This window comes from Rana temporaria, chromosome 9 (assembly GCF_905171775.1).
Source record: "Rana temporaria chromosome 9, aRanTem1.1, whole genome shotgun sequence".
In the NCBI taxonomy this organism is placed as follows: domain Eukaryota; kingdom Metazoa; phylum Chordata; class Amphibia; order Anura; family Ranidae; genus Rana; species Rana temporaria.
In genome coordinates this window covers 100,359,110-100,383,802 of record NC_053497.1, presented here as the reverse complement: position 1 = coordinate 100,383,802, position 24,693 = coordinate 100,359,110, and the positions used below count along the sequence as shown (strand labels likewise).

At 42.7% G+C, this 24,693-nt stretch overlaps 1 protein-coding gene across 1 annotated transcript in view; it reads left to right on the top strand.

Annotated features, from left to right (window-relative positions):
- LOC120913774 (ras-like protein family member 11A-like) overlaps nucleotides 1-21,027 on the top strand; it is a 69,065-nt gene extending 48,038 nt beyond the window's left edge. Inside the window, exon 4 of the mRNA XM_040323978.1 lies at nucleotides 20,392-21,027. Coding sequence (XP_040179912.1) covers nucleotides 20,392-20,859 — 468 coding nt within the window. The 3' untranslated portion in view covers nucleotides 20,860-21,027. The remainder of the gene's footprint in view (nucleotides 1-20,391) is intronic.
- Nucleotides 21,028-24,693: the final 3,666 nt, after the last annotated feature.

The following is a 24,693-nucleotide window of genomic DNA, read 5'->3' as shown; positions in this document are numbered from 1 at the left end:
GTTCTCTTGCTGTGCATGAGATAAATAAATTAGATGTCAGTCACAGCAGTGGGGGATGTGGTGACACAAACTTGTCTGTGTGTTATTTTTTATCTTACTAAAAAAAGACAAGAGGATTGCTCAGAGCTGGATGAACTCTTCGTAGCAAGACTGGGCACAGATGACTTAACATCCTCTACTGTACAAGGTAGAAGTCTTCATTAAAAAAAAAATCAGGTTTACATCCACTTTAAGGAGGGGGCTGCCAGTGTCCTTAACAACCAGTGGGCCAGGAAGTTTGTTAAGGAGTGGGCCAGCAAGCCAGCCGCCACGTCCTTAAAGGGTCACTAAAGGAAAACATTTTTTTCGCTAAATAGCTTCCTTTACCTTACTGCAGTCCTGGTTTCATGTCCTCATTGTTCGTTTTTTCTCTGATGTTGCTGTAATTCTCCTCTGTTTTGGACACTTCCTGGTTGTCTGTTTCCTGATCACCACAGTACTGGGAGATTTTAGTTTAGTTCTCAAACCAATACTGCTCTATGGCACTGTCCAGCACAGATACAGCATAACATGCTAAAACTAAACTAAATGCAAAAACGAAACTAAAAAACTACAGGTACATTATATGATTGATTTTTATCTATTTTTAATCATTTTTAAAAGGAATCAGTTAACTATTATGTCTCTATACCCTGTAAACAGTCATTTCAGCAAAAAAAAATGTTTCCTTTAGTGACCCTTTAACAACGTATGTGTCATCAGCTGTCAGCTGTGGGATTAGAACATGCAGTGGGATTATTTACCTGCAATCAATGTTTGTTGCATGTCAGATTTGCTGATTTTAAAATGTGATCCCTTAAGGGTTGATTTACTAAAACTAAAGAGTGCAAAATCAGGTGCAGCTCTACATAGAAACGAATAATTTAAACCGAAAAAATATACACACATCCCCCTAATAGCGCTACAACATAGTATAGCAACACACAGTGTGATATCTGTGAAAAATAGTGTATGAAACCCAGTGCTGCTGTCAACCACTTGGAGAATGGGCAAAACAAACATACAAACAAAAGAGCAGCGCACAATAGGTAAAATTATGATCACACTTTATAGTCTAAATGAAGAATAACAATTGACAGAGGTATAGGCACAAACAAAATTAAAAATTGATAAAATTTCAAAATGTATAAAACAACCAATCATTGTGTCAAAGCTTATTGACCAAGCTGACGTTAGAAGCTGATTGGCTACCATGCACAGCTGTACCAGATTTTGCACTCTCCAGTTATAGTAAATCAACCCCTTTATGTACCCATTCATTCTTTTATATTACTCTTTTTTTTTTAAAGTATACAGTATGTCTGTGTAAAGATAAAAAAAAACACATTATCTTGAAATAACACATTTAATTTTCTATGACATGCTTTGTTTTTGGCATTTAAATAATTGCTTGTATATGAAGGTTAAATATGTTACTGGGATAAACTATGCAGATGTTTGGTTATCTTCAGTTATTTAAAGAGTCATGAGGACGGAGGGAACAAAGATCCTACAACTTCGAAGTGTCTCTGACACTGAAGGCAATAACCCTTAATGGGTGAGTTTTCCCTGACATCATTGCCATAGGAATGAAAACGTTATGTTCTCACGACTGACTCCAAGAACCATCTCATGCTGAAAAGAACAGCTGCTGACAGTCTGGAGCTATCTAGAATGTTTACTGAGCTAGGCTAGTGCGGGAAAGGAAATGGACAAATTAGGACAGGAAGACTTGGATCGTTGGATTGTCAGCCACTCACATTTCCATGATCTCTTACTAATGCAATCCTTACTGTCTTGTCAAGGTCACTTCACAGGACACTGACACATACAGTATGTCCCTATTACAGTATTAACAGAAATGAAAGCACTAGATCACTTCAATCAACCAATAGCAACCTGGCTATTCATTTTCAAATTATTTTTGTAAAAGAACCTTTCTTAATATTTTCACAGTTAAAGCGGAACTTTAGTCAGAAAATTAGGTCCTGATAGATCACTTCATGCTGGCCCCTTTTGCAGGTATAGCTATGTAAAACATTAAAAATAAATGTTTATACTGTTTACCACTTGCCGACCAGCCGCCATCATTATACTGCGGCAAGGTGGCACAATCCTGCGAATTGCCATAGCTATATGTTGAGAACTCGCTTTTGTGGGTGCGCACTCCCATTGGCCAGCGGGGGAGCCAATCAGCGGGTCCAGCGGATTCGATGTCTACCGGCCACCCAAGATCGTAGAGCATGGAGATCTGCCTGTGTAAACAAGGCAGATCTCCATTCTGACAGGAGAGATCACACAGATCCTGTCTTTCTGCTAAGCAGGAAGATGGATTTGTGTGTTTCCCCAGTCACACAATCCCCCATACAGTTAGAAAACACCTGCAGGGAACACATTTAACCCCTTGATCGCCCCTGATGTTAACTCCTTCCCTGCCAGTGTCATAGTACAATAAACAGTGCATATTTTTAGCACTGATTACTGTAATAATGTCACTGGTTCACAAAAAAAGTGTAAAAATTGTCAGTAAGGTGTCCGATCTGTCCGCCGCAATGTCGCCCTAACTTTTGCGCAAATCAATCAATATATGCTTATTGTAGCAGAAAGTAAAAAAAAAAAATTTAAATTACACTACACATTAAAAAAAATAAAAACCGCAGAGGTGATCAAATACCACCAAAAGAAAGCTCTATTTGTGTGAAAAAAAGGACAACGTCGCACGACCGCGCAATTATCAGTCAAAGCGACACAGTGCCGTATCGCAAAAAATGGCCTGGTCAGGATGTGAGTAAATCCTTCCGTGGCTGAAGTGGTTAAAATCCCGTAATACACTGTCTCACACTGCTCTGCACATGCTCAGTTGGTCCACATTTGTAGGCACGTTTAGGCACTGCCATGGTTTGCAGAGGCAGATCTGCTGCATTAAACCTTCCTATCCTTTACAGCCAAGGAAGCTGCTTCTATTTGATATGCAATTGCCATGGTGCTGCACATGTGATCAGTTATGAGCACAGCCATTTATTTGATGGCTTTATTTATTTATATATTTTATTTGATGGTTTGACAGTATGGTTGAGGACACAAGCAAATGTGACAGTTAGCAATCCTGTTTTTTTAACCACTTAACGCCTGCCGCACGACTATTTACGTCCGCAAAATGGCACGGACAGGCAGATGGGCATATATATACGTCCCCACCTTTCCGCGGGTCAGGGGTTCGATTGGGACCCCCTCCGCTGCGTGCGGCGGGCGGCTTACCTCGGGGAGTGATCCGGGACGACGGCGCGGCTATTCGTTTATAGCCGCTCCGTCACGATCGCTCCCCGGAGCTGAAGAACCGGGAGAGCCGTATGTAAACACGGCTTCCCCGTGCTTCACTGTGGCGGCTGCAACGATCGAGTGATCCCTTTTATATGGAGACTCGATCGATGACGTCAGTCCTACAGCCACACCCTCCTACAGTTGTAAACACACACTAGGTGAACCCTAACTCCTACAGCGCCCCCTGTGGTTAACTCCCAAACTGCAACTGTCATTTTCACAATAAACAATGCAATTTAAATGCATTTTTTGCTGTGAAAATGACAATGGTCCCAAAAATGTGTGAAAATTGTCCGAATTGTCCGCCATAATGTCACAGTCACGAAAGAAATCGCTGATCGCCGCCAATAGTAGTAAAAAAAAAAAAAATTTATAAAAATGCAATAAAACAATCCCCTATTTTGTAAACGCTATAAATCTTGCGCAAACCAATCGATAAACACTTATTGCGATTTTTTTTACCAAAAATAGGTAGAAGAATACGTATCGGCCTAAACTGAGGAAAAACATTTTTTTATATATGTTTTTGGGGGATAATTATTACAGCAAAAAGTAAAAAATATTGAATTTTTTTCAAAATTGTCGCTCTATTTTTGTTTATAGCGCAAAAAATAAAAGCCGCAGAGGTGATCAAATACCACCAAAAGAAAGCTCTATTTGTGGGGAAAAAAGTACGCCAATTTTGTTTGGGAGCCACGTCGCACGACCGCACAATTGTCTGTTAAAGCGACGCAGTGCCAAATCGCAAAACCTGGCCTGGGCATTTAGCAACAAAATGGTCCGGGGCTTAAGTGGTTAAACCGATAAATCAGTGGGTTTAGTTCCACTTTATGATTTTCTGCTGTTCAAGGGCTCTGGGCTTCAGCAAATTGGCAGCCTCCAGCAAGAAAAAACAGGAGCAGTGCTGCAGGCAATTTACAGAACAGACTCATTTTGGTAGCAACATTTTTAATTTTTACAGTTTGTGTGTGTATATATATTGTGATGGTGGGACTGTGCTATGTGAAAGATTGCTGGTTTACGCCAGATTTTGGAGAGAAAGACACATTAATTGCACAGCTGTGTCTTGGGCTTTTTAGTTCTGACCTGACATGGCTCAGAGCCCCACCCAACTGACAGGAAGTCTGTTCCTGGGAATCAGGTGGATTCCCAATCCCTCTGAGAGGAGTCAGAGACGCTGCATGGGTACAGCTAGAGCATGCATGTCTGCAGGAGGCAGATGTCGTTTGATTGAGCAGCAAGACGCTTATCAGGAGAAAGTTAGGTTTGAGCTTATCTCTAGGAAACTGTTTGTTCTGAGGAACAGAACTTAGGCCTAGGCTAAAGGCCTGAAACAGCCGGATGACAAGTATGGAAGCCAGGAGGCTAAACTGTTGGTTATGCAAGATGCACAAATACTGTTGTATTTGTGAACATTTGTGCTTTTAAATAAAAGTGGGCTACCAGGCTCTTAAAAAACTCAGTTCTGGACTGGCGTACTAACTGGAAAACGCAAATACCGCTGGAGTCTGATCACCCCAATCTTACTATACAGTACAGACCAAAAGTTTGGACACACCTTCTCATTTAAAGAGTTTTCTTTATTTTCATGACTATGAAAATTGTAGATTCACACTGAAGGCATCAAATCTATGAATTAACACATGTGGAATTATACATAACAAAAAAGTGTGAAACAACTGAAAATATATTTCATATTCTAGGTTCTTCAAAGTAGCCACCTTTTGCAGCAGACACATCTGTAGAACTGTTAAGAGGAGACTGTGTGAATCAGGCCTTCATGGTAGAATATCTGCTAGGAAACCACTGCTAAAGAAAGGCAACAAGCAGAAGAGACTTGTTTGGGCTAAAGAACACAAGGAATGGACATTGGACCAGTGGAAATCTGTGCTTTGGTCTGATGAGTCCAAACTTGAGATCTTTGGTTCCAACCCCCGTGTCTTTGTGCAACGCAGAAAAGGTGAACGGATGGACTTTACATGCCAGGTTCCCACCGTGAAGCATGGAGGAGGAGGTGTGATGGTGTGGGGGTGCTTTGCTGGTGACACTGTTGGGGATTTATTCAAAATTGAAGGCATACTGAACCAGCATGGCTACCACAGCATCTTGCAGCGGCATGCTAATACATCCGTTCTGCGTTTAGTTGGACCATCATTTATTTTTCAACAGGACAATGACCCCAAACACACCTCCAGGCTGTGTAAGGGCTATTTGACCAAGAAGGAGAGTGATGGGGTGCTGCACCAGGTGACTACCTCTTGAAGCTCATCAAGAGAATGCCAAGAGTGTGCAAAGCAGTAATCAAAGCAAAAGGTGGCTACTTTGAAGAACCTAGAATGATGCCTTCAGTGTGAATCTACAATTTTCATAGTCATGAAAATAAAGAAAGCTCTTTGAATGAGAAGGTGTGTCCAAACTTTTGGTCTGTACTATATATATATATAATGTAGCAGTTACTTCAAATGTGTGTAAAATATTGCCTGTTTAATATAAGAGAGTTCCAATCCCTTTTTGTGGTGACTGTTGGGTCTATGAAAACTCAAAACTTTTATTTTTATGATTTCTGTGGGGTTTTTCGGTTCTTCATGACCTCAAGGCCTTTGGCGCAAGCAGTCCTGTCTGTCAGCAGTTGTTTCCATGAGCTCTTGCAGATTCATATTCATTGATTTAGTAATACTTTTTTTGCACTTTAAAAAATGCCTTTTCCCTTCACTTGTTTGTTCATTCTTTTCATATATCACATTTTTTTCCAGTCCCTCTTGGCTTTGTTTGATTTGGTTAAAGTGGACATATCAATACAGAAAATGTTAAGTACTTGAATGCTAAATAGTGTGTAAGTGTAATGCCCAGTACACACGATCGGGATTCCCGGCAGTAAAAAGTCCGCCAGGAATCCCGGGGGGAAAACCAAGAACCTGCTAGGTCACTTTCCCTGTTTACACACCAGAGGTTTTCTCGTCTGGAAAACTGCAGTGAGAGCTTTGGCCGGGAATCCTGGCTGTGTGTATGCTGCACCGCAGTGTTTCCCATAGGGAAACTGCTGGGAAAAAGACCGTTGTTAATCGCGGCAGGAAAAAAAAGAACATGTTCTAATTTTTCCTGCCACGATTCCTGGCAGTTTTTCTGTTGGGAAAACTGCCATGGAGCACACACACGGCCAGTTTTCCCAGCCAAAAGCTGTCATGGCAGTTTTCCCGACGGGGAAACTGGTCATGTGTACGAGGCATATCACTCTCATGTATTTATTACTTTTCACAGAGGTCATAATACTCTCCCCAACATTGTCTTAATCTGATTTTCTGTCCAGAACAGCGTAATCTTTGTTTAGGCATCAACCAGGGTCAAATAACTTCCAACTGTCCCTTGTTTTGAAATCCATCCCCCTGTACCTCTTGCCTCCTCAGTTGTCCCTCTTTATATTCTGATGGATAGATAGGAAATGCACTCTTTAACTACCAAAGTGAAACACTGGGCTCTGCTAAAGGCGCTCGCCTAGTCACTGATATGCAATGTTTTGAGTTAGCCAAAGAGTTTTTACTGGTTCAAGGTCAGGGATATGCCCACTGAAGAGGTGAAGACTAGCAAAGCAGCATATTTCCTGGATCCTGCCTCTCTATTCCCATGTGCGGAGAACATTTAGATCAGGTCTGTTTCTCTTTGTCTGCATTGAGGGAAAATGTATGTAGCCCTCAGAGTTTCATTCCAGGAGCAGTAGCCAGTGTGAGGTGTGGTTGAATATAAGCTTATACAAACCCTTATAATTTAGAGGTCCCGAACCTGTTGAGCATATATATTGAACACAGTGTGGAGGTGATGGTGGTAGTCTGTAAGCAACACGTTTAGCGCACTGAGAATCGAGTGTGGATTTTGATTCATATATCACGTCTATGAGCACAGAGTATTATGTGTGGATACTAATACACCATTGGAGGAATTTGTTTCCAATTTTTTTATGTATGGACAATTTTGGGATGTAAATTGATATTATTTATTTTGTTACTTGGACTTTATTCTGTGTTATTTAAAAGAATACAACACACATTTATTTGCAATACTGTATGAGAGCGCTGCACATTTCTGAGTTTTGTATCTATTCCAATGTGCGTCTGTTGGGAACCATCTTCCGAGAACCTCAGCTTTAGTGAGTAGGGCTTTTACTTTTATTTACAGGGAGCATGCTGGTGCTTATTTGTCACAGTTTCCCTAAAGGTTTAAATTACTGGGCCCTGGCTGCAACATTTTTGATCACACTGTTGGTGATGTAAAAGCGGAACGGGCACCAGATTTAAATGTCAAGTGGCCATTTCTGCAGTTGCATGGCCTCATTGCCTAGACTGATCCTGTGTAAGTCCCCCTCTCAATGGTCTTCTGAAGAGCCGAAAGAAACAGGTTAAGGTCCCACAGAGACTACATCCTGTACAAAGGCCTTAGCTAAAAAATAAGAGGCCAACAATCTTGGAAATAGAATGGTCAAGGCTCAGAAATGCCCTTTGGTGGAAATCAAGACCAAATGCTGAACTATACCAGACTGGACGAAAGAGTTCTTCTTGGGATGAAATTTACAATGCTTGCTTCATGCATGTTAAGTGGTAAACTTTGCAACAAGTTGACTTCCTAGACTGCCCCTGCCCCCCCCCCTCTTTAAGACCTGGATTTCAAAAACCATGCCATTAAAGCCAGCACCTAAGCAGCAGAATAGTGGACCAGACAATTAAACAGAGAATGCACAAGGGCCAATGAACAGTCTGCCAGAAATCTGCTTATTTCTAATGATCACAATCTCTTGGGCTAGTTTGTTGCAATTGGTCAGACACACTGGGCACTCCAAGAACTGAGTCTGTTTGTCGCTCTCTGTCAGAAAGTTAGGTTGCATTAGTCTGGAACTAAATGGCATATGGCACAGCCTGGGCCGGACTTACCATTGGGCTTGACTGGGCTTAAGCCCATGGGCCCCGCCAAGTAGGGGGCCCCGCCCGTTTATGTTTATTTTTTTTAATAATATGTCAGCTATTTAATTTTTCATTTAAAGTGTGTTGATTGGTCTAGCATTTTTACCTGTTCTAGGGACATTGACCATTTTTGTCCTCCGTCCAAGTAGACAAACTGTCTTTCTTTTATTATTACCCTTGTGAAGCTATTTTTGCAATATTATGCCCGGTGTCTGTCCTTTTGCTGGATGTGGCATGTTACTTTGGCTCCAATTGCTGGATTTACCGTTTGAATACATTGCACTCTGACTTGTGTCAGTGCTTTTTTGTGCCCATGCGCAGTATACATCATGTCCTTCGGGACAACGCAATGTTTACTATTGATGACTACGCGTCATCATTATGCGACGCGGTCGCGATGATGTCATTACGCCTAGTCATTCTTCTGCACATTCGATTTGACACTATTTATAGCTGCGGTGGCTACCGATGGACAGACGTGACGGCTCGTATGACGGAATTATATGATCCCTCTCCATCTGACAGGTACAGCGGAAGCTCTTTCCTTGCCAGGCTCTTTGTGGTGATATTGGGTTATTTATCTCCATACACACATTCATTTTCTACTGTTTTGCTTCCCTAGGCATACCCCTTTGAAGTAGGAGAACTGTATCCTCCACTTTTCATTATGGGTTGCTTATACCAGTATAATTGAATCTGATCCTGGAATTTTGGGTACGCTGACCTTCCCTCTGTACCTCTCCTCATTTTTGTGGATTTAATATACATTTGTCACGGAATCGTTCATTCAGGAGATTTGTTCGTTTGTTCAGAATCGTGATCTCTATTTTTATTCTCAGTTTATCCAGAATTGTGTAGCTCTAATACATACAGTAGATTGTGTATGTATCATTTTGTTCTATTTAGTAATGTATAGAAGGTAGGGCCCGAAAGTGACTCAAGCCCCCCCCCCCCCCCCACCCTAAGTCCTGCCCTGGGCACAGCCTCAAACGGCAATACTCAAGACCTCACGCATGCACAAAGTGATGGTCTCCTTTTAGGTCCCTGGGAGCCAAGGCATAAGATCAGAGGGACAAAAGTTTTTTGCAGGGGCGGAAAGATCCTGGATAGGTCTGCCTTTAATGTTAGGTCCAAATACTCTGATCTGTTTAACGGTTCCAGCGATGACTTCTGCTGGTTGAGCGTGGACAGTGGCTGACAGGGAAAGGGGGAACTTTCCTTTCAGCAGGAGATTGTCTAAAAACCTGAAAACATGAATCCCTTGAGCATAGAGCAGAGCTAAGACCATGGCAAACACCTTTAGGAAAACCCTGGGGGCCATGACAATTGCTGATCACCCACTGCAAAATGCAGATAGTGTTGATAGAGAAGAAACATGGAAATATGCAAGTAGGTATCCCAAACATCTACTGAAACCAGAAAGTCTTTCGGAAGAAGTGCGACAATCACCAACCTTCCAATATAGACTTAAAGCGGGAGTTCACCCATAAGAACACTTTTTCAAAAAATCCCCTTAGATGGATGCTTGTTTTGTCTAGGGGAATCGGCTAGTTGTTTTAAAATATGAGCATTGCTTACCCGTTTTCGAGATGCATCTTCTCCGTCGCTTCCGGGTATGGGTCTTCGGGAGCGGGCGTTCCTTCTTGATTGACAGTCTTCCGAGAGGCTTCCGACGGTCGCATCCATCGCGTCACTAGTAGCCGAAAGAAGCCGAACGTCGGTGCGGCTCTATACTGCGCCTGCGCACCGACGTTCGGCTTCTTTCGGAAAATCGTGACGCGATGGATGCGACCGTCGGAAGCCTCTCGGAAGACTGTCAATCAAAATAGGAACGCCCAGTCCCGCAGCCCAATCCCCGGAAGCGGCGGAGAAGATGCATCTCGTAAACGGTAAGTAATGCTCATATTTTAAAACAACTAGCCGATTCCCCTAGACAAAACGAGCATCCATCTAAGGGGAAAATGTTTTATGTACGGGTGAACCCCCGCTTTAATGGGAATTCAAAACCCACTTGAAGCAAACAAAAGCCAGTTTAGACTCTAAAGTAGACATCTGAGCGCTGGTACAAAATACCACCCAGGCCCGATCCCTTTTTATGTACCCACTGCTGCAGACTTCTTCAGTTCGTTTAACTGTTCCTACAGTTAACATGCCAATCTCTATACCTTCTATACCTTAATGCCCCTAAAACTTTATAAACCCATTTTCACAACAAATCCCCAAATACTATAAGGGCTTTCCCAGTATATCCCCTCCCCTCTTCACCTGGATAAATTATTTAGCCTAACACTTGCTTAAGGTGACAGTGACAATGAATTTGGACTCCAAAGACATGCTGGTAGGTGAATTGGCTCCTGTCTAAATTGGCCCTAGTATCTATGGGCCAGATTCACGTAGATGAGCGGCGGCGTAACGTATCGTAGATACGTTACACCGCCGCAATTTTTCATCGCAAGTGCCTGATTCACCAAGCACTTGCGATGAAAACCTACGCCGGCGGCCTCCGGCGCAAGGCGGGCCAATTCAAATGGGCGTGTGCCATTTAAATTAGGCGCGCACCCGCGCCGGACCTACCGCGCATTCTCCGTTTCCGAACTCCCGTGCTTTGCGCAAAGTGACGTAATTTTTTCGAACGGCGGCGCGCGTAGCGTAATTCCGTATTCCCGGACGGCTTACGCAAACAACGTTATTTTTTAAATTTCGACGTGGGAACGACGGCCATACTTTATACAGCAATACAATTGTTGTGTAAAGTTAAGGCACCAAAAAAAACGACTAACTTTGCGACAGGAAACTAGACTAGCGGCGACGTAGCGAATGCGAAAAACCTCCGTGGATCGCCGTAACTCCTAATTTGCATACCCGACGCTGGTTTACGACGCGAACTCCCCCCAGCGGCGGCCGCGGTATTGCATCTTAAGATCCGACAGTTTAAAACAATTACACCTGTCGGATCTTATGGCTATCTATGCGTAACTGATTCTATGAATCAGTCGCATAGATAGAACAACAGATACGACGGCGTATCAGGAGATACGCCGTCGTATCTGCTCTGTGAATCTGGCCCTTTATGTATAAATGTAAGTTAGGGACCTTAGATTGTAAGCTCCGTGAGGGTATGGACTGATGTGAATGTATAATATATATGTAAAGTGCTGTGTAAATTGACGGCGCTATATAAGTACCTGAAATAATAATATTAATAATATTTCTAGGTAGTATTTTCGGCCCCCAATGGAAAGTGTCTGGTTGAAAATGCAATTTTTGCCACCTTGTACCTATGCCACTAACCAGGACTGAATTACCAAAGGGGTGGGAAGCACTGTGCCAAGATGTTGCCTTTATTTATAAATCGGCACAAAATCAAATTTACCTGCTACTATCTTAGCAGAAAAATGTAAGAAAAAATGTCATAAAAACAACAACGTTTATCCTTGCAGATAACCAATGAATATTTAAATACATAAAAGAAACAGCACTTTAGATATTTAAAATAAATTTGGGCAGGTTTCAACTTGCATATGCTATCCCTGTATTAACTAAAGTAAAGCACAGAGCATAAAAATCAAATCTTGAGCGGAGCTTTATTATTCCTTTGTGTTAATGATGTTAATGATCGAATTTGGGTACACTATAAAAAGTATATATTGCGGTTACAGATGTGGGCCCGGATTCACATACATCGGCGCATATTTATGCGGGCGTAGCGTATCTAATATACGCTACACCGACGCAGCGCACAGATGCAAGCACTGGATTCACAAAGCACTCGCCCCCAAATCTACGCTGGGTTTCCTCGGAGTAAGCCAGCGTAGTTGGAATTAGGCGTGAGCCATGCTAATGAGGCGTGACCCCATGTAAATGATGGACTGAGCGTCATAAAGATATGGATAACGTCCGGCGCATGCGCCGTCCCGTGGACGCAACCCAGTGCGCATGCGCAGAATCACGTCGGAACTACTCCCTAAGATACGCCGGATCACTGCCTACGACGTGAACGTAACCTACGCCCAGCCCTATACAGGTACTATGTAAACAACGTAAAATACGACGGCTCTGTTCCCTGGTCCATACCTTTGCCTGAGTTGCACCTCCTATATGTGGAATAACTTTACGCCCGACGTACGCCTTACGCAAACCGCGTATATTATGCGCCGGGCGCAAGTAAGTTCGTGAATCGGCGTATCTCCCTTATTTGCATATGTGCATCGAAAATCAATGGGAGCGCCCCTTGCGGCCAGCGTAAATATGCGCCCACGATACGCCGGCGTAGGAAAGTTACGTTGGTATGCAGCCTATTTTCAGGCGTATCTCAGATTGTGGGCACGGCGCATAGATATGACGGCGCATAGATAGACTTACGTGGCGTATCTGGAGATATTTTGGCGTAAGTGCTTTGTGAATCCGGGCCGTGGGGTTCGGTGCTTGACTGTTCTATAACCATGTAATAGACAACAGTAATTATGTTAAGGGATTAACTTGGATTGATTTAGGTTAACCAAACCCTGAGTCATTGCATCCATGCTTGTACATCTATACTTGATTTATGCTTGTTAAAATCTTCCTTTAAGGCTTTTCTCTCTGAATTTGAGATTTAACATTTTAATCCTCAAACCAAACATGGACTTTAATATCTTTACAGAACTTGTTCACAATAAAGGAAAGAATAATTGCTCACTGGAGAAAGAGGCTGTTCTCATCCATCAAATTATTCCATAAACATTTCATGTATGCTAATTGCAACACATTAGCTAAACATGAGAGTATACAGCTGGAGAGAAAATGATTTTCTGAGCATACTGCAGGGGTTATTTCTACAGTGATTTCAACTCTAAGTATTGGATGGTAGGCTTGGGATCACCAGTTTAGTTACCCTGGCAGTTAATGTGGCCATAATCATACTGCTGTATATGCTGCAACTTCTATTTATAAGAAACACTGGTTAAAGCTGAACCCTAGACAAAGCAATAAATGCATGTGTGAAAAACATGCTCTTTTACCTGCAGACAGATTCTCAGTTATCTCCACGCAGGCTTAAGATTTACACAGCGCAGTTTGATAAAAACAGGCTGTTGACCTGACTTTTTTTTTTCTTAGCAGATAAGCAATGCAGCTACCCACATGCATATATACTCACAGCACTTCTGTCTAACAGTTAATGTATATCAAACACACATTATAATGCAATGACAAAATCAGTGGCGGCGCGTCCATAGTGGGCGCAGGAGCACCGCCCCCTTTTTCCCCTGCACCCGTCACTCAAGTCAACAATACATAGATTCATGCATTGCATGAATCTATGTATTGTCGTCGGCGCTGCTGCCGCCCACTATTTAGATGGCCGGCCCCCTGGTGAGCGCTGGCCATCTGAATAACAGCAGGTGGTTGGTTTTGGAAGTGTCTATCAGAGCCAGCGGCTCTGATAGGCTTCCTGATTACAGCCTGTGGGCTCTAATTGGCTTCCAAGTAGTTAACCTGGGGACGCACAGGGTGTGCGCTCCCTGGTTAACACTGACACGCGTCTCAGCCAATCAGGTTCACCGGGTCTGGTTACCGGTAACCTGATTGGCTGAAGCAACATTGAGGACGGAGAAGACATCGAGGGAGCGTGGAGGGAGGATGGCTGACCAGAGAAAGGTAAGTGCCGGACGGGGGGTAGGGGTATTTGAGGGGGCAATCTGGCGGTATTTTATGGGGCAAACTGGCGGTTTTTGAGGGGGCAAACTGGCGGCAATTGATGGGCACACTGGCAACAATTGATGGCATGGCACAGTGGTGACAATTGATGGGCACAGTGGCTGCATGTGATGGCATGGCACAGTGGTGACAATTGATGGGCAGAGTGGCGACACTTGATGGCACAGTGGCGTCAATTGATGGCACAGTGACTGCGTTTGATGGCATGGCACAGTGGCTGCGTTTGATGGCATGGCACAGTGGTGACAATTGATGGCACAGTGGCGACAATTGATGCCACAGTGGCAACGATTGATGGCACAGTGGCTGTGTTTGATGGCACAGTGGCGACAATTGATGGGGACAGTGGCTGTGTTTAATGGCACAGTGGCTGCGTTTGATGGCATGGCACAGTGGTGACAATTGATGGGCAGAGTGGTGAAAATTTATGGCACAGTAGCGACAATAGATGGCACAGTCACTGCGTTTGATGGCATGGCACAGTGGCTGCGTTTGATGGCATGGCACAGTGGCCACAATTGATGGCACAGTGGCGAAAATTGATGGCACAGTGGCGACAATTGATGGGCACAGTGGCTGCGTTTAATGGGCACAGTGGCTGTGGGCAGAATGTTCTGTAAAGCAGTTTGAACAGGGGGTGAACTGTGCATCCGGCCCCTTGCCTACAGTCAAGCATGGTGGTGGGAGTGTCATGAGAAGGGGGAAGAGCATGATACCTGAAGTAAAATTAGCTAAGAGGGAGCTCAGTGAGGGAGAGGGCATTGGGAAGGGTAAGGGAGAGGAGAAAGTGGGGAATGGAGTAGGGGGGGTGCCCGTCCGAGGGGACTACACCGTTAGCCATCTGGCTGCAACCCATGCCGAACATTTTTTTTTTTTATTCCTTAAGACAATTCTGCCCCATGTATGTCAGTTTATGAAGAGGTAAGGTGTTGTTCACTGATTTCCTCCAGGTGGACAATCTGGGTGGCTCTGTGGCCTTCCACTGAAGCAAAATTGTCTTCCTAGCGTAAAATGCAGTATAGAAAATTAACAATTTTTCAAGGCACCGTAATTGGCTTAATGCTCATCGGATACATTTGCCTAATATTTAAACCAACATACTTTTTTCAGCAAAAGAAAATATTTTTTGGTTTGTGTACATTTTCTCATTTCTTTTTCATCCATCCCCGCTGCCATTCTTTTCTAGTTGAGAATAATGTCCCTTTGTTTCCATCGCCCCCTGTGATATCCCTGTCACATATCCTAGGAGGCTGCAGGGACACACAGTGGCCCATGGGTGGAACTAGTAGCACACCATCAGGGGCTGTTTGCTTGAACCTGAAAAGACAGGACCCAGGCCCCAAGCTGTGACAGCAGATCAGCACAGATACAGCAGGACAACGATGGATTCACTGGGCAGGTGAGTATGTGGATTGAGGAGATAGTGAAAAAAGAGGGGGAATGACGTTCCTCTTTATGGAGAAAGACATTTATTGATGATGTTCGACTACGTATGTTGGGTGCTCTAAAAAAGAATAGCATGGCTCTGGCGATCTAATTAGCTTAGAATATAACATATAATGTACATATTGCTAGAGTAGAAATATTTTATGATTGGTGTAATGCTATGCTGGTATGGGGGAACATCTTCAGGTGTATTTTTTTAAGCAGTGTTCTGATGACGGTGCTTTCACAAACATTAATTTAAAGACTGAATCATATCCAGGTTGCTCCGGTTTAAGGGGACGCATATTTTTCCTTTCTAATACCAATGAATGAAAAGTCTTCAGCAAGATAAAGCAAGGTGAAGAGCATACGTTATATGCTCCTGAAGGGGCACATTAGGGCACATTAAAGAAGTCCAGCCATAGCTCATTTGGCTGTACTTCCATGGATCACAGGAGTGCAGTTCGTTTTGCACTCCTGTGACTCGTTTTCAGCAGAGAGCGGACTGAAGTCCGTTCACAGAAATCAGTCCAGGCTCCGCGCCATCCCGACAATGGAAGTCTGGATCCGCCAGGTGCCTGGACTGATACCCGTCTCAGCCTCTCAGTGAGGCAATGATGCATCCACCTAGGTAAGTATGAATCCAAAATAAAAAAGAAACCCACACTTCTCTTTTAAATATGTGAAATTCCTATGAGCAGTGTAGTAGTGATGCATTTATTTCTTACTGACCTACAAGATTTTATTTTGAGTGACAGCCAAATGAGCTAATAAAAATAAACAAGTCTCTATTCTTACTTGAAATATGCTATTCGTGACATATGATGAAGTATTGCTCACCTAAATATATTCACACCTCATTCTTCCGAACAGATTAAGTCAAACCTTCACTTCCTCTTTGAGTTTCTTTATAACAAAAACAGAAAGTTGAAATTCACCGGGTAACCACTGTCTGTTCATTTACCAACCATTGGAACAATGGAAGTTATGTTTGTCATTGGATAATTGAATGAAATTCCCATTTGGCCTTCAGTATGACCATATATAGCGATTTTCCAATACTCACACAGGGAATACGCATTTGAATTAGCAGTAAATGTAGTTTTTTCTTGTGTTATTTAGCTTGACTCTTTATTCTGAGGTAGGTAACTTCTGAGAAAATGTTCAGTCCATGTACTCACAGGACATATAATGAGGTATAAAAGTCCCCTTTAATCAAATGAGTTATAACAATAACAGTTCAGCTCCAGGGGCGTTTAGTGCTGTAAATGTTCTGAAGCTCCATTATTTCCGCACATTTGTTACAGTAGTAATAGGTACTCACATTTGTTTTTCTAGTTGATCAACGTAATGTAGTTCAGAACAATTGATGGTTCAACATGCATTAAAGTGATTCTAAAGTCAAAATATTTTTTTTAATTAACAAACATGTTATACTTACTTGATCTGTGTAATAGTATTGCACAGAGTGTCTCTGAACCTTTCTTCTTTTTTCGGGTCCCTCACGGGACAGGCTCCTCCTCTTCTCTGTGCGCCCCCATAAGAAGCCACTTCCTATGGGGTTGCACATGCAGGTTCAATCCCAAGCCACACTGCCTGCATCCGTAGACACAAACAGTGCAGCTCGGTCCTGCCCCCCACTCCCTCCTCACTGAATTTGACTGACAGCAGCAGAAGTTAATGGAGCGAGGAGAGAACACTGCAGCTGGGCACAATGTTGGATTGAGTGAGGACTCGGGTAAGTATAAGGGGAGGGGGGTAGGGGTTGATACTAATACTTTTTTCATTAATGCAGGGAATGTGTAGTGTGCCTCTTTACATTGGTGGTCAGGGTGCTCTCTTGGGGCTTTCTTACACGGTTGGCCAGGGGGGCAGTAAAAGCATGCAGTTGAGTTGGGGTTCTACTGCCCCTGACTGTAATGCTGAACAAGGAGGTGAGGCTGCTCAGGGCTGTACAAGTGCCAAGTTTGCGATATTTGCTTTGCAGCTGTGGCAAAAATTAAATAGGGTTTTGCATTCAGTGGGTGGTACCACTGCTGAACACAACCTATTTCAGTGAAGAGGGCTATGCGATAATCTCCCTTCACTAGAAACATTACAATAAGCTGCCCCTCCACAAAACAATACAGTGTGCTTTACCACAAACATCACAGGATGCTTTACCACAAATATTACAATATGTTCTACCACAAACATTACAGTATGATCCACCACAAACATTACAGTATGCTCTACCACAAATATTACAGTATGATCCACCACACACATTACAGTATGCTCTACCACAAACATTACAGTATGCTCTACCACAAACATAACAGTATGGTCTACCAAGAACATTACAGTATGTTCTACCACAAAATTTATAGTATGTTTTACCACAAACTTTACAGTATGATCCACCACAAACATTACAGTATGCTCTACCACAAACATTACAATATGATCCACCACAATCATTACAGTATGCTCTACCACAAACATTACAGTATGCTCTACCACAAACTTTACAGTATGTTTTACCACAAACATTACAATATGCTCTACCACAAACATTGCCGTATGCTCTACCACAAACATTGCAGTATGCTCTACCACAAACATTGCAGTATGCTCTACCACAAACATTACAGTATGCTCTACCACAAACATTACAGTATGTTTTACCACAAACTTTACAGTATGTTTTACCACAAACATTACAATATGATCCACCACAAACATTCCAATATGCTACTCTCAGCACAATCCACAGCATACTTACATTTTAATTTGGCAGTGACCAGGCAGACTGGTGTGAAGTACACATGGAGGAAGTGCCTGATTACTACTTGAGTATGCACATGTACACATGGGGGCAGGAACACCACTTGTATCAGGAGCTGGGCCTGCCTGCAGTCATTATGACAGGCAGGAGACCCAGGCTGCAAACTGTGAACCTCTTCCTTGAGGAGTACAGGTAGTCTGCTAGGGGGGTGCTTTGGGAATTTTTGGGAGTGCTAAAGCACACCAGAACTACCCCTGGTGCCACGCCTGAACAGATGCCCTCACTTTCTCATCAAGCTCATCTGCATTCAAGATGCAGAATTCATTGTGACTGAAAGCAGGCCCTAAAGCAGCAAAGCAATTTCAAGCAATAACATTTTACCACAATGGTTTACAGTTGGTATGAGATTCTAATCCTGAAATGCTGTCTTTGGTTTGTGCTAAACATGTATACTGTTACTGTTGTCAAACATTCAAGCTTAAATTCATCAGTCCACAGCACATTATACCTAAATGCCCGATCCTTTGTTCTATGGCAAGCTGATTTTCCTGGCACACCTCTTATACAGATTCAATTCTTTTTGATTGTTGATGCATGCACTTTGATACCAACTATTGCAAGAGTTACCTGCAGAATGCAAAATAAAATGTTGGGGTTCTTGGAGACTTCTTGTAATAGCAAATGGTAATCTCTTCAACTGAATTTGTTGGGCCAGACAGTTCTGAACATATTAGTAGTTGTGTGAAATCATTGCCTCTTGTAGATTACTTTATTTACAGTAAAAGTATTGATTTTATACAATTTAGCAATCTTTTAAATCTTTTTGAGACCTTTTTAAATCCCTTAGTAGACTTATAAACACCCAGAACCTTGTATTGGTCATTGGTTAGAAACCTGGTATGATAAAAGCACATGTGTCAGTAGCAAAGTAAACTCCAGACTCCTTAGTGACTACTAGGGGAGTTGCTAATTAGTAGCCAAGGTGTGGATTGGTTATAGTAATGCACCATTTTGTGGCTCAACACTTCCATGTGCAACCAGACCAGGCTGCTAAACAGGGCCTAAGCCAGAGGTGGCCCATTCCATAGGGAAAGCACGGGCACCGCCCCCCCCCCCTATCCATGCATCCAGCCCCCTAATAGGGGTATTTTTTAAAACACGCGATTAGAGCCAGAGGCTCTAATAGGCTTCAAAGAAGGGTGGGCTCGAGGTCACCCAGTTGTGTGAGAATAACAAATGAATATTCGCTATTCTCACACTAGTCCTCCTCCTGGCCAATCGTGAGACCCATCAACCGTTTGGCTGAAAGGACCGATGATTCTAGCACCTAGGAGGAGGAGAGTGGAGACGCAAGCCGCCGTGTTGGAGGAAAGCACACAGAAGCCGGTGAGCGGGAGGCAGTGCAGCCCCCCCAAAAAAACACCAGCCGCCACTGGCCTAAGCTGACCATACACTACATACAATGTTTAATCGCTCTACAAATTTGCCACACGGGCAATATGGTATGAGAGTTGCTGGACTGTGACATAGATGTTATGGAAGTAGATGTTTAATAGTATCACCCTAAGAACAAAACAAAAAGCATTATTCAATCCTGCAATGAAGGCAATAATCATTTACATTTGTATGGTTTTTAGCTGCCTGGAGGAAAACTTTAAAGCGGAGTTCCACCTAAAAATTGAACTTCCGCTTAATCCACTCCTTGCTCCCTTACATGCCACATTTGGCATGTAATTTTTTTTGGGGGGGGGGCTTCAGGAGGAGTGGGACTTCCTGTCCCACTTTCTCCTTCCGCCGAGGGGCTGGTAAGGTGAATAGCTTAATCGCCTTATTGCAGCCCCTCCCTGTAGGCGAGCGCCTGTCCAATCGGACGGCTCCGTGCCGCTCGCGCATTCGCAGTCCCGCTCGCGCATGCGCAGTGGGTGCCCGGCCGTGAAGCCGAAAGCTGTCACTGCCGGGTGCCCATACTAGGAATGAAGAATTGTAGCTGCTGACTTTTAATAAACTTAAAAAAAGGCTGGAACACCCCTTTAAAAGTTCATGTTGGGTCTGTAGCTGGTTCCTCATCATGTGAGATTGTCCCCTTCCCTTACATATGGAACATCCCTCTTCAGGTCACAAAGTGAAAAATAAAATTACAGTTGATGCAATTTGCTAACACTTTCAACAAGGATTAGCTAAACCTGTATCTTGTTCTCTCTTTTTTTGTTACAGGAGGAAACAGACAGCATTTCCTGCCAGGAACAAATTAATCGATCCATTTATTGGGCAGATGGCTTTGTGTTTGTCTTTTCAATCACAGACTATAATAGCTACCGTATGATTAGGCCTTTGTACCAGCACTTAAAGAAAATCCACCCAAACACCAAAATTCCACTTCTTCTGGTAGGAAATAAAGCCGATCTTTTAAGAGCCCGACAAGTGGAATCTGATGAAGGTCTTCAGCTTGCTAATGAACTGTCTGGTACATATGCTGAAGTATCTGCTAGAGAAAACTATGAAGGGGTATATGGAGCTTTTTACCAGCTGTGTCAGGAGGTTGGAAAGATGATCTTCAGCTGCAATGGGGAAAAGAGAAGAGGACTTCATCTTGTGCGCCCCAGATCTCCTAACATGCAAGACCTGAAAAGACGTTTTAAACAGGTGTTGTCTTCCAAAGTGAAGTCCACTACCACCCTTTGACCTCTTCTGGTTTTGCAAGAGTGGTTTGGATCTAGAGACTGTCACAAAGGAAAATACTTATCTCAGAGGCCACCTATGGCAGCTTCCATTCATCAACGTGAATTATAAATTAGTTTTGTGTAGTGACTACATGTACAGTGCCTGAGAACATGGATGCTTTCATCAGAAGCTTTGGAGAAGTGTATTTTGTTTAGTCTTTATCTTTTATTTGCCTACATTTAAAACATTCAGTTATTCTTTAAAAGTTTATTGGCCCAAATTGCGCTGGTACCAATTTGGCCAAACTGCATACATTTTGTTGCTAACAGTATCTAATGGCATTAATGCCCACTTCTTGTGATTATTGTCATGCCTGCATCTTAACTTCACTGTCTATAAGACATCAAACCTTGTAAAACACAATGGAGCTATCAACATTTTAACAGAGGTTCTATCAAGAGGAATGTGTTTGATTATCGCTATGGCAGAATGATTAATAATAGCAAGGGTGTCGGGTTGGTACATGCATATCCACACTCAGGAAAAAAAAAACTTCAGCATGTCAGTATCTCCAAGTATAAGATCTTTTAATGGCTTTAACCAAATGCTGTCTAAGTCATGTGGGTGGTTCACAAGGCTGCTATGTTGGCCTGGCCTCTGTTATTCAATGTTTTTATTATATGACTTTTTTTTAAGTATCAAAAGTATAAAAAGATGCTCAAGACTGTGAATTCATAGCTACATACAATTTCAATAAGGCTTTAATAAAACAGCAGGACCATTTATGAAATAGAGAATAATGCATTGATTTACTAACTTAAAAAATGGAATCAGTTACCGGTAATATTTTTTTTGTTCTATGACTTTGTAGACTTGACACAGTGCTACTTTTTCCTATACAATTGTCACATTCAATCTTATTTCTGATCTGGGAACACTAAATAACATTTTAAAGCCTTTAAAATGTGTAATATTAGTAGCAATGTTTAATGGGATTTTTAGTTTTTAAATAAATAATTTGTTTGTACATTTTCCTTAAAGCTGAACTTTTGGATGCAAAAAAATACCCTTAAAGTGCCCCTCCCCCTTGCTCATGGCCAAGGTTGCACACTTGTCCCCTCCACATACAATTGCTGTGTATTGTAGTTGATGATGTTGGGGGACTTCCCACAGACTAGAGCTTCAGGGAGCAGAGGACAGAGCTACAGTGCCTTGAAAAAGTATTCATAACCCTTGAAATTTTCCACATTTTGTCATGTTACAACCAAAAACGTAAATGTATTTTATTGGGATTTTATGTCCTAGACCAACACAAAGTGGTGAATAATTGTGAAGTGGAAGGAAAATGAAGAGGATATGAGAGCACGTAGAGCAGCAGGAGCGGAAGAGTGGGGGCATATTGTACGAGCAAAGAGGGGAGGGAGAAGGACACATGAGACAGACACAGAAGAGCAGGCTACGGCTGACGGAACCACACAAATAAATAGACCACGGTATCAGGGGCTCAGCAGCCATGATTATCGTGGTCTGTTTACAGAGGGGAGGGCATAGCTAGGCAGGATCAGTCAGGTATTTCAGGTGATACAGGGGTCCAAATGACACAGCACAAGCATGTGCTGTATAACATGCTTTAAGGGAACAGGATCTGTATTTTTGGGGGGGGGGGGGGCTTAAAAAATGCTTTAAAAGTAAGCACATTCCAAACCACTTCAGCAGGGCAGTGACCAGTCTGTTACTCAGCTGTTGTCACAGTGAAAGTGTAGGCAAGTTATAAATAAAAAATAAAGCCATTTGACCTGAATATTTCTGAATTAACCACTTAAGGACCGTGCCTATTTTTCAATTTGTTGTTTACAAGTTAATTTCATTTTTTTTGCTAGAAAATTACCAAATAATAAAAAATACACTTTTTTTAATAATAAAAAAAAAAAAACAGTAAAGTTAGCCCAATTGTTTTTTATATTATGAAAGATAATGTTACGCAGAGTAAATTGATACCCAACATGTCATGCTTCAAAATTTCCCCCGCTCGTGAAATGGCGACAAACTTTGACCCTTAAAAATCTTCATAGGTGATGTTTAAAATTGTCTACAGGTTACCAGTTTGGAGATACAGGGGATGTGTTTTGCTAGAATTATTGATCTCGCTCTAACGATCGTGGCGATACCTCACATGTGTGGTTTGAACACAGTTTACACATGCGGGCACGACGTATGTATGCGTTCACTTCTGCGCGCAAGCACGGCGGGACAGATCGCTTTAAAAAAAATCATTTTTTTATTTCTTTTACTTTTTTATTTTTACACTGTCCCTGTGGGATCACAATGTAAACTTCCCTTGTAATAGAAAAAAAAGCATGATAGTATATCTTTAATGTGAGATCAGGGGTCAAAAAGACCTCAGATCTCTCATTTACACTTTCATGCAAAAAACATTTTTCCCCTTTTAAGGCCATTGGGCGGGAGTGATGTTTGATGTCGCTTCCATCATCCAACGTCGTCGTTTCGAGTGGGGGCTATCATTCCTTCACTCGACTCACAGCCTCTTACGGGAAAGAATCGGATTGTCTCCGCCGCTACTGGTGGCTCCGGTACATAGCAGAGACAAGCAGAATGCGGCGAGAGGGGAGTGGGCCCCTCTCCCGCCACCGATAAAAGTGATCTTGCGGCATGGAGACCACTTTTATCATAAAGAGGACCACCTTCTGTTTCAGAAAATACCGGGGTATATACATCATAGTACCAAAGTAAAGCTAAGGCGGTTTGCGGGAAGTGGTTAATAACCATAATAAATCTCAGCTTGGAAGGGGTTAAAGGAAACCTATCATGTGAATCTTGCCATTGCTGACCTCTCCTAAAACCCCTACTTGCCTGGCTATATGCTGAGACTCTTGCTTCCATACCTTGAGCTTTTGACCTAAAGCAAGAATGCAGGATAGCAGTTATGTCTTTTCTCTGATTTTGCTAATCTGCGTACTTGTTCCAGGCCGGGATGGATCGGGGGGGGGGCAACAGGGCAATTTCTCGCCCCCCCCCAGATTTATTGCTACTGACTCCCGAGTCTCTATCAGCAGCAGGCCAGCAGTGGCGCCAACATGCTGGCCTTGCACTGCACTGGTTGCTATCACCTGTCATCCGGCATCAACCAACCAGTGACGTACGGCCATGGTCCGAGCCGAGGAGGAGAGAGAGACCCCAGCATTCAGAGCGGAGGGAGATTTAACTTCTTCCTCCTCTGCGCTCACCTACTGGGGTTGGCATCATTTACGGTCTACCACTACACCTCGTTCCTCCTTTGTCACAAATATGAACACAGGAAGCAGAAGTGAGCCCATAGATCAAGCTTATGGGCTCACTTCTGCTTTCTGTGTCCATATTTGTGACAAAAGAGGCATGAGGTGTACAGGCAGATGATGCCAATCTATGATGTCAAACCCAGTATGCCCAGTGATCAGACTGCTGATCAGAAATAAAGACAACATAGGAAAGATGATGTAACACCATAGGTGTGCGCAGCCTATTGCATTAGGGTGTGCACCCCAAAATTGAAACACACATACGCGTGTGTGTGTGTATATATATATATATATATATACATATAGCAGCAGGGCAATAGACAGTGTCAGTAGAGCAGAGGTTGGTGTCAGTAGTTTATCATTTATTATTTTTTATTACTTACTTACCATTTATTTTACATTTTTTACCATTTTTTTTTTTACGATCATTTTATATTATTTTTTTTAAGAGCCCCATTGGAGGGCTTTGGTGAAATATCAGGGGTCTAAACAGACCCCCGATGTCTCACTTTTGAGACAGAGAAAGGATAGAGATTCCCCTGTCCCTTTCTCTGCAGCC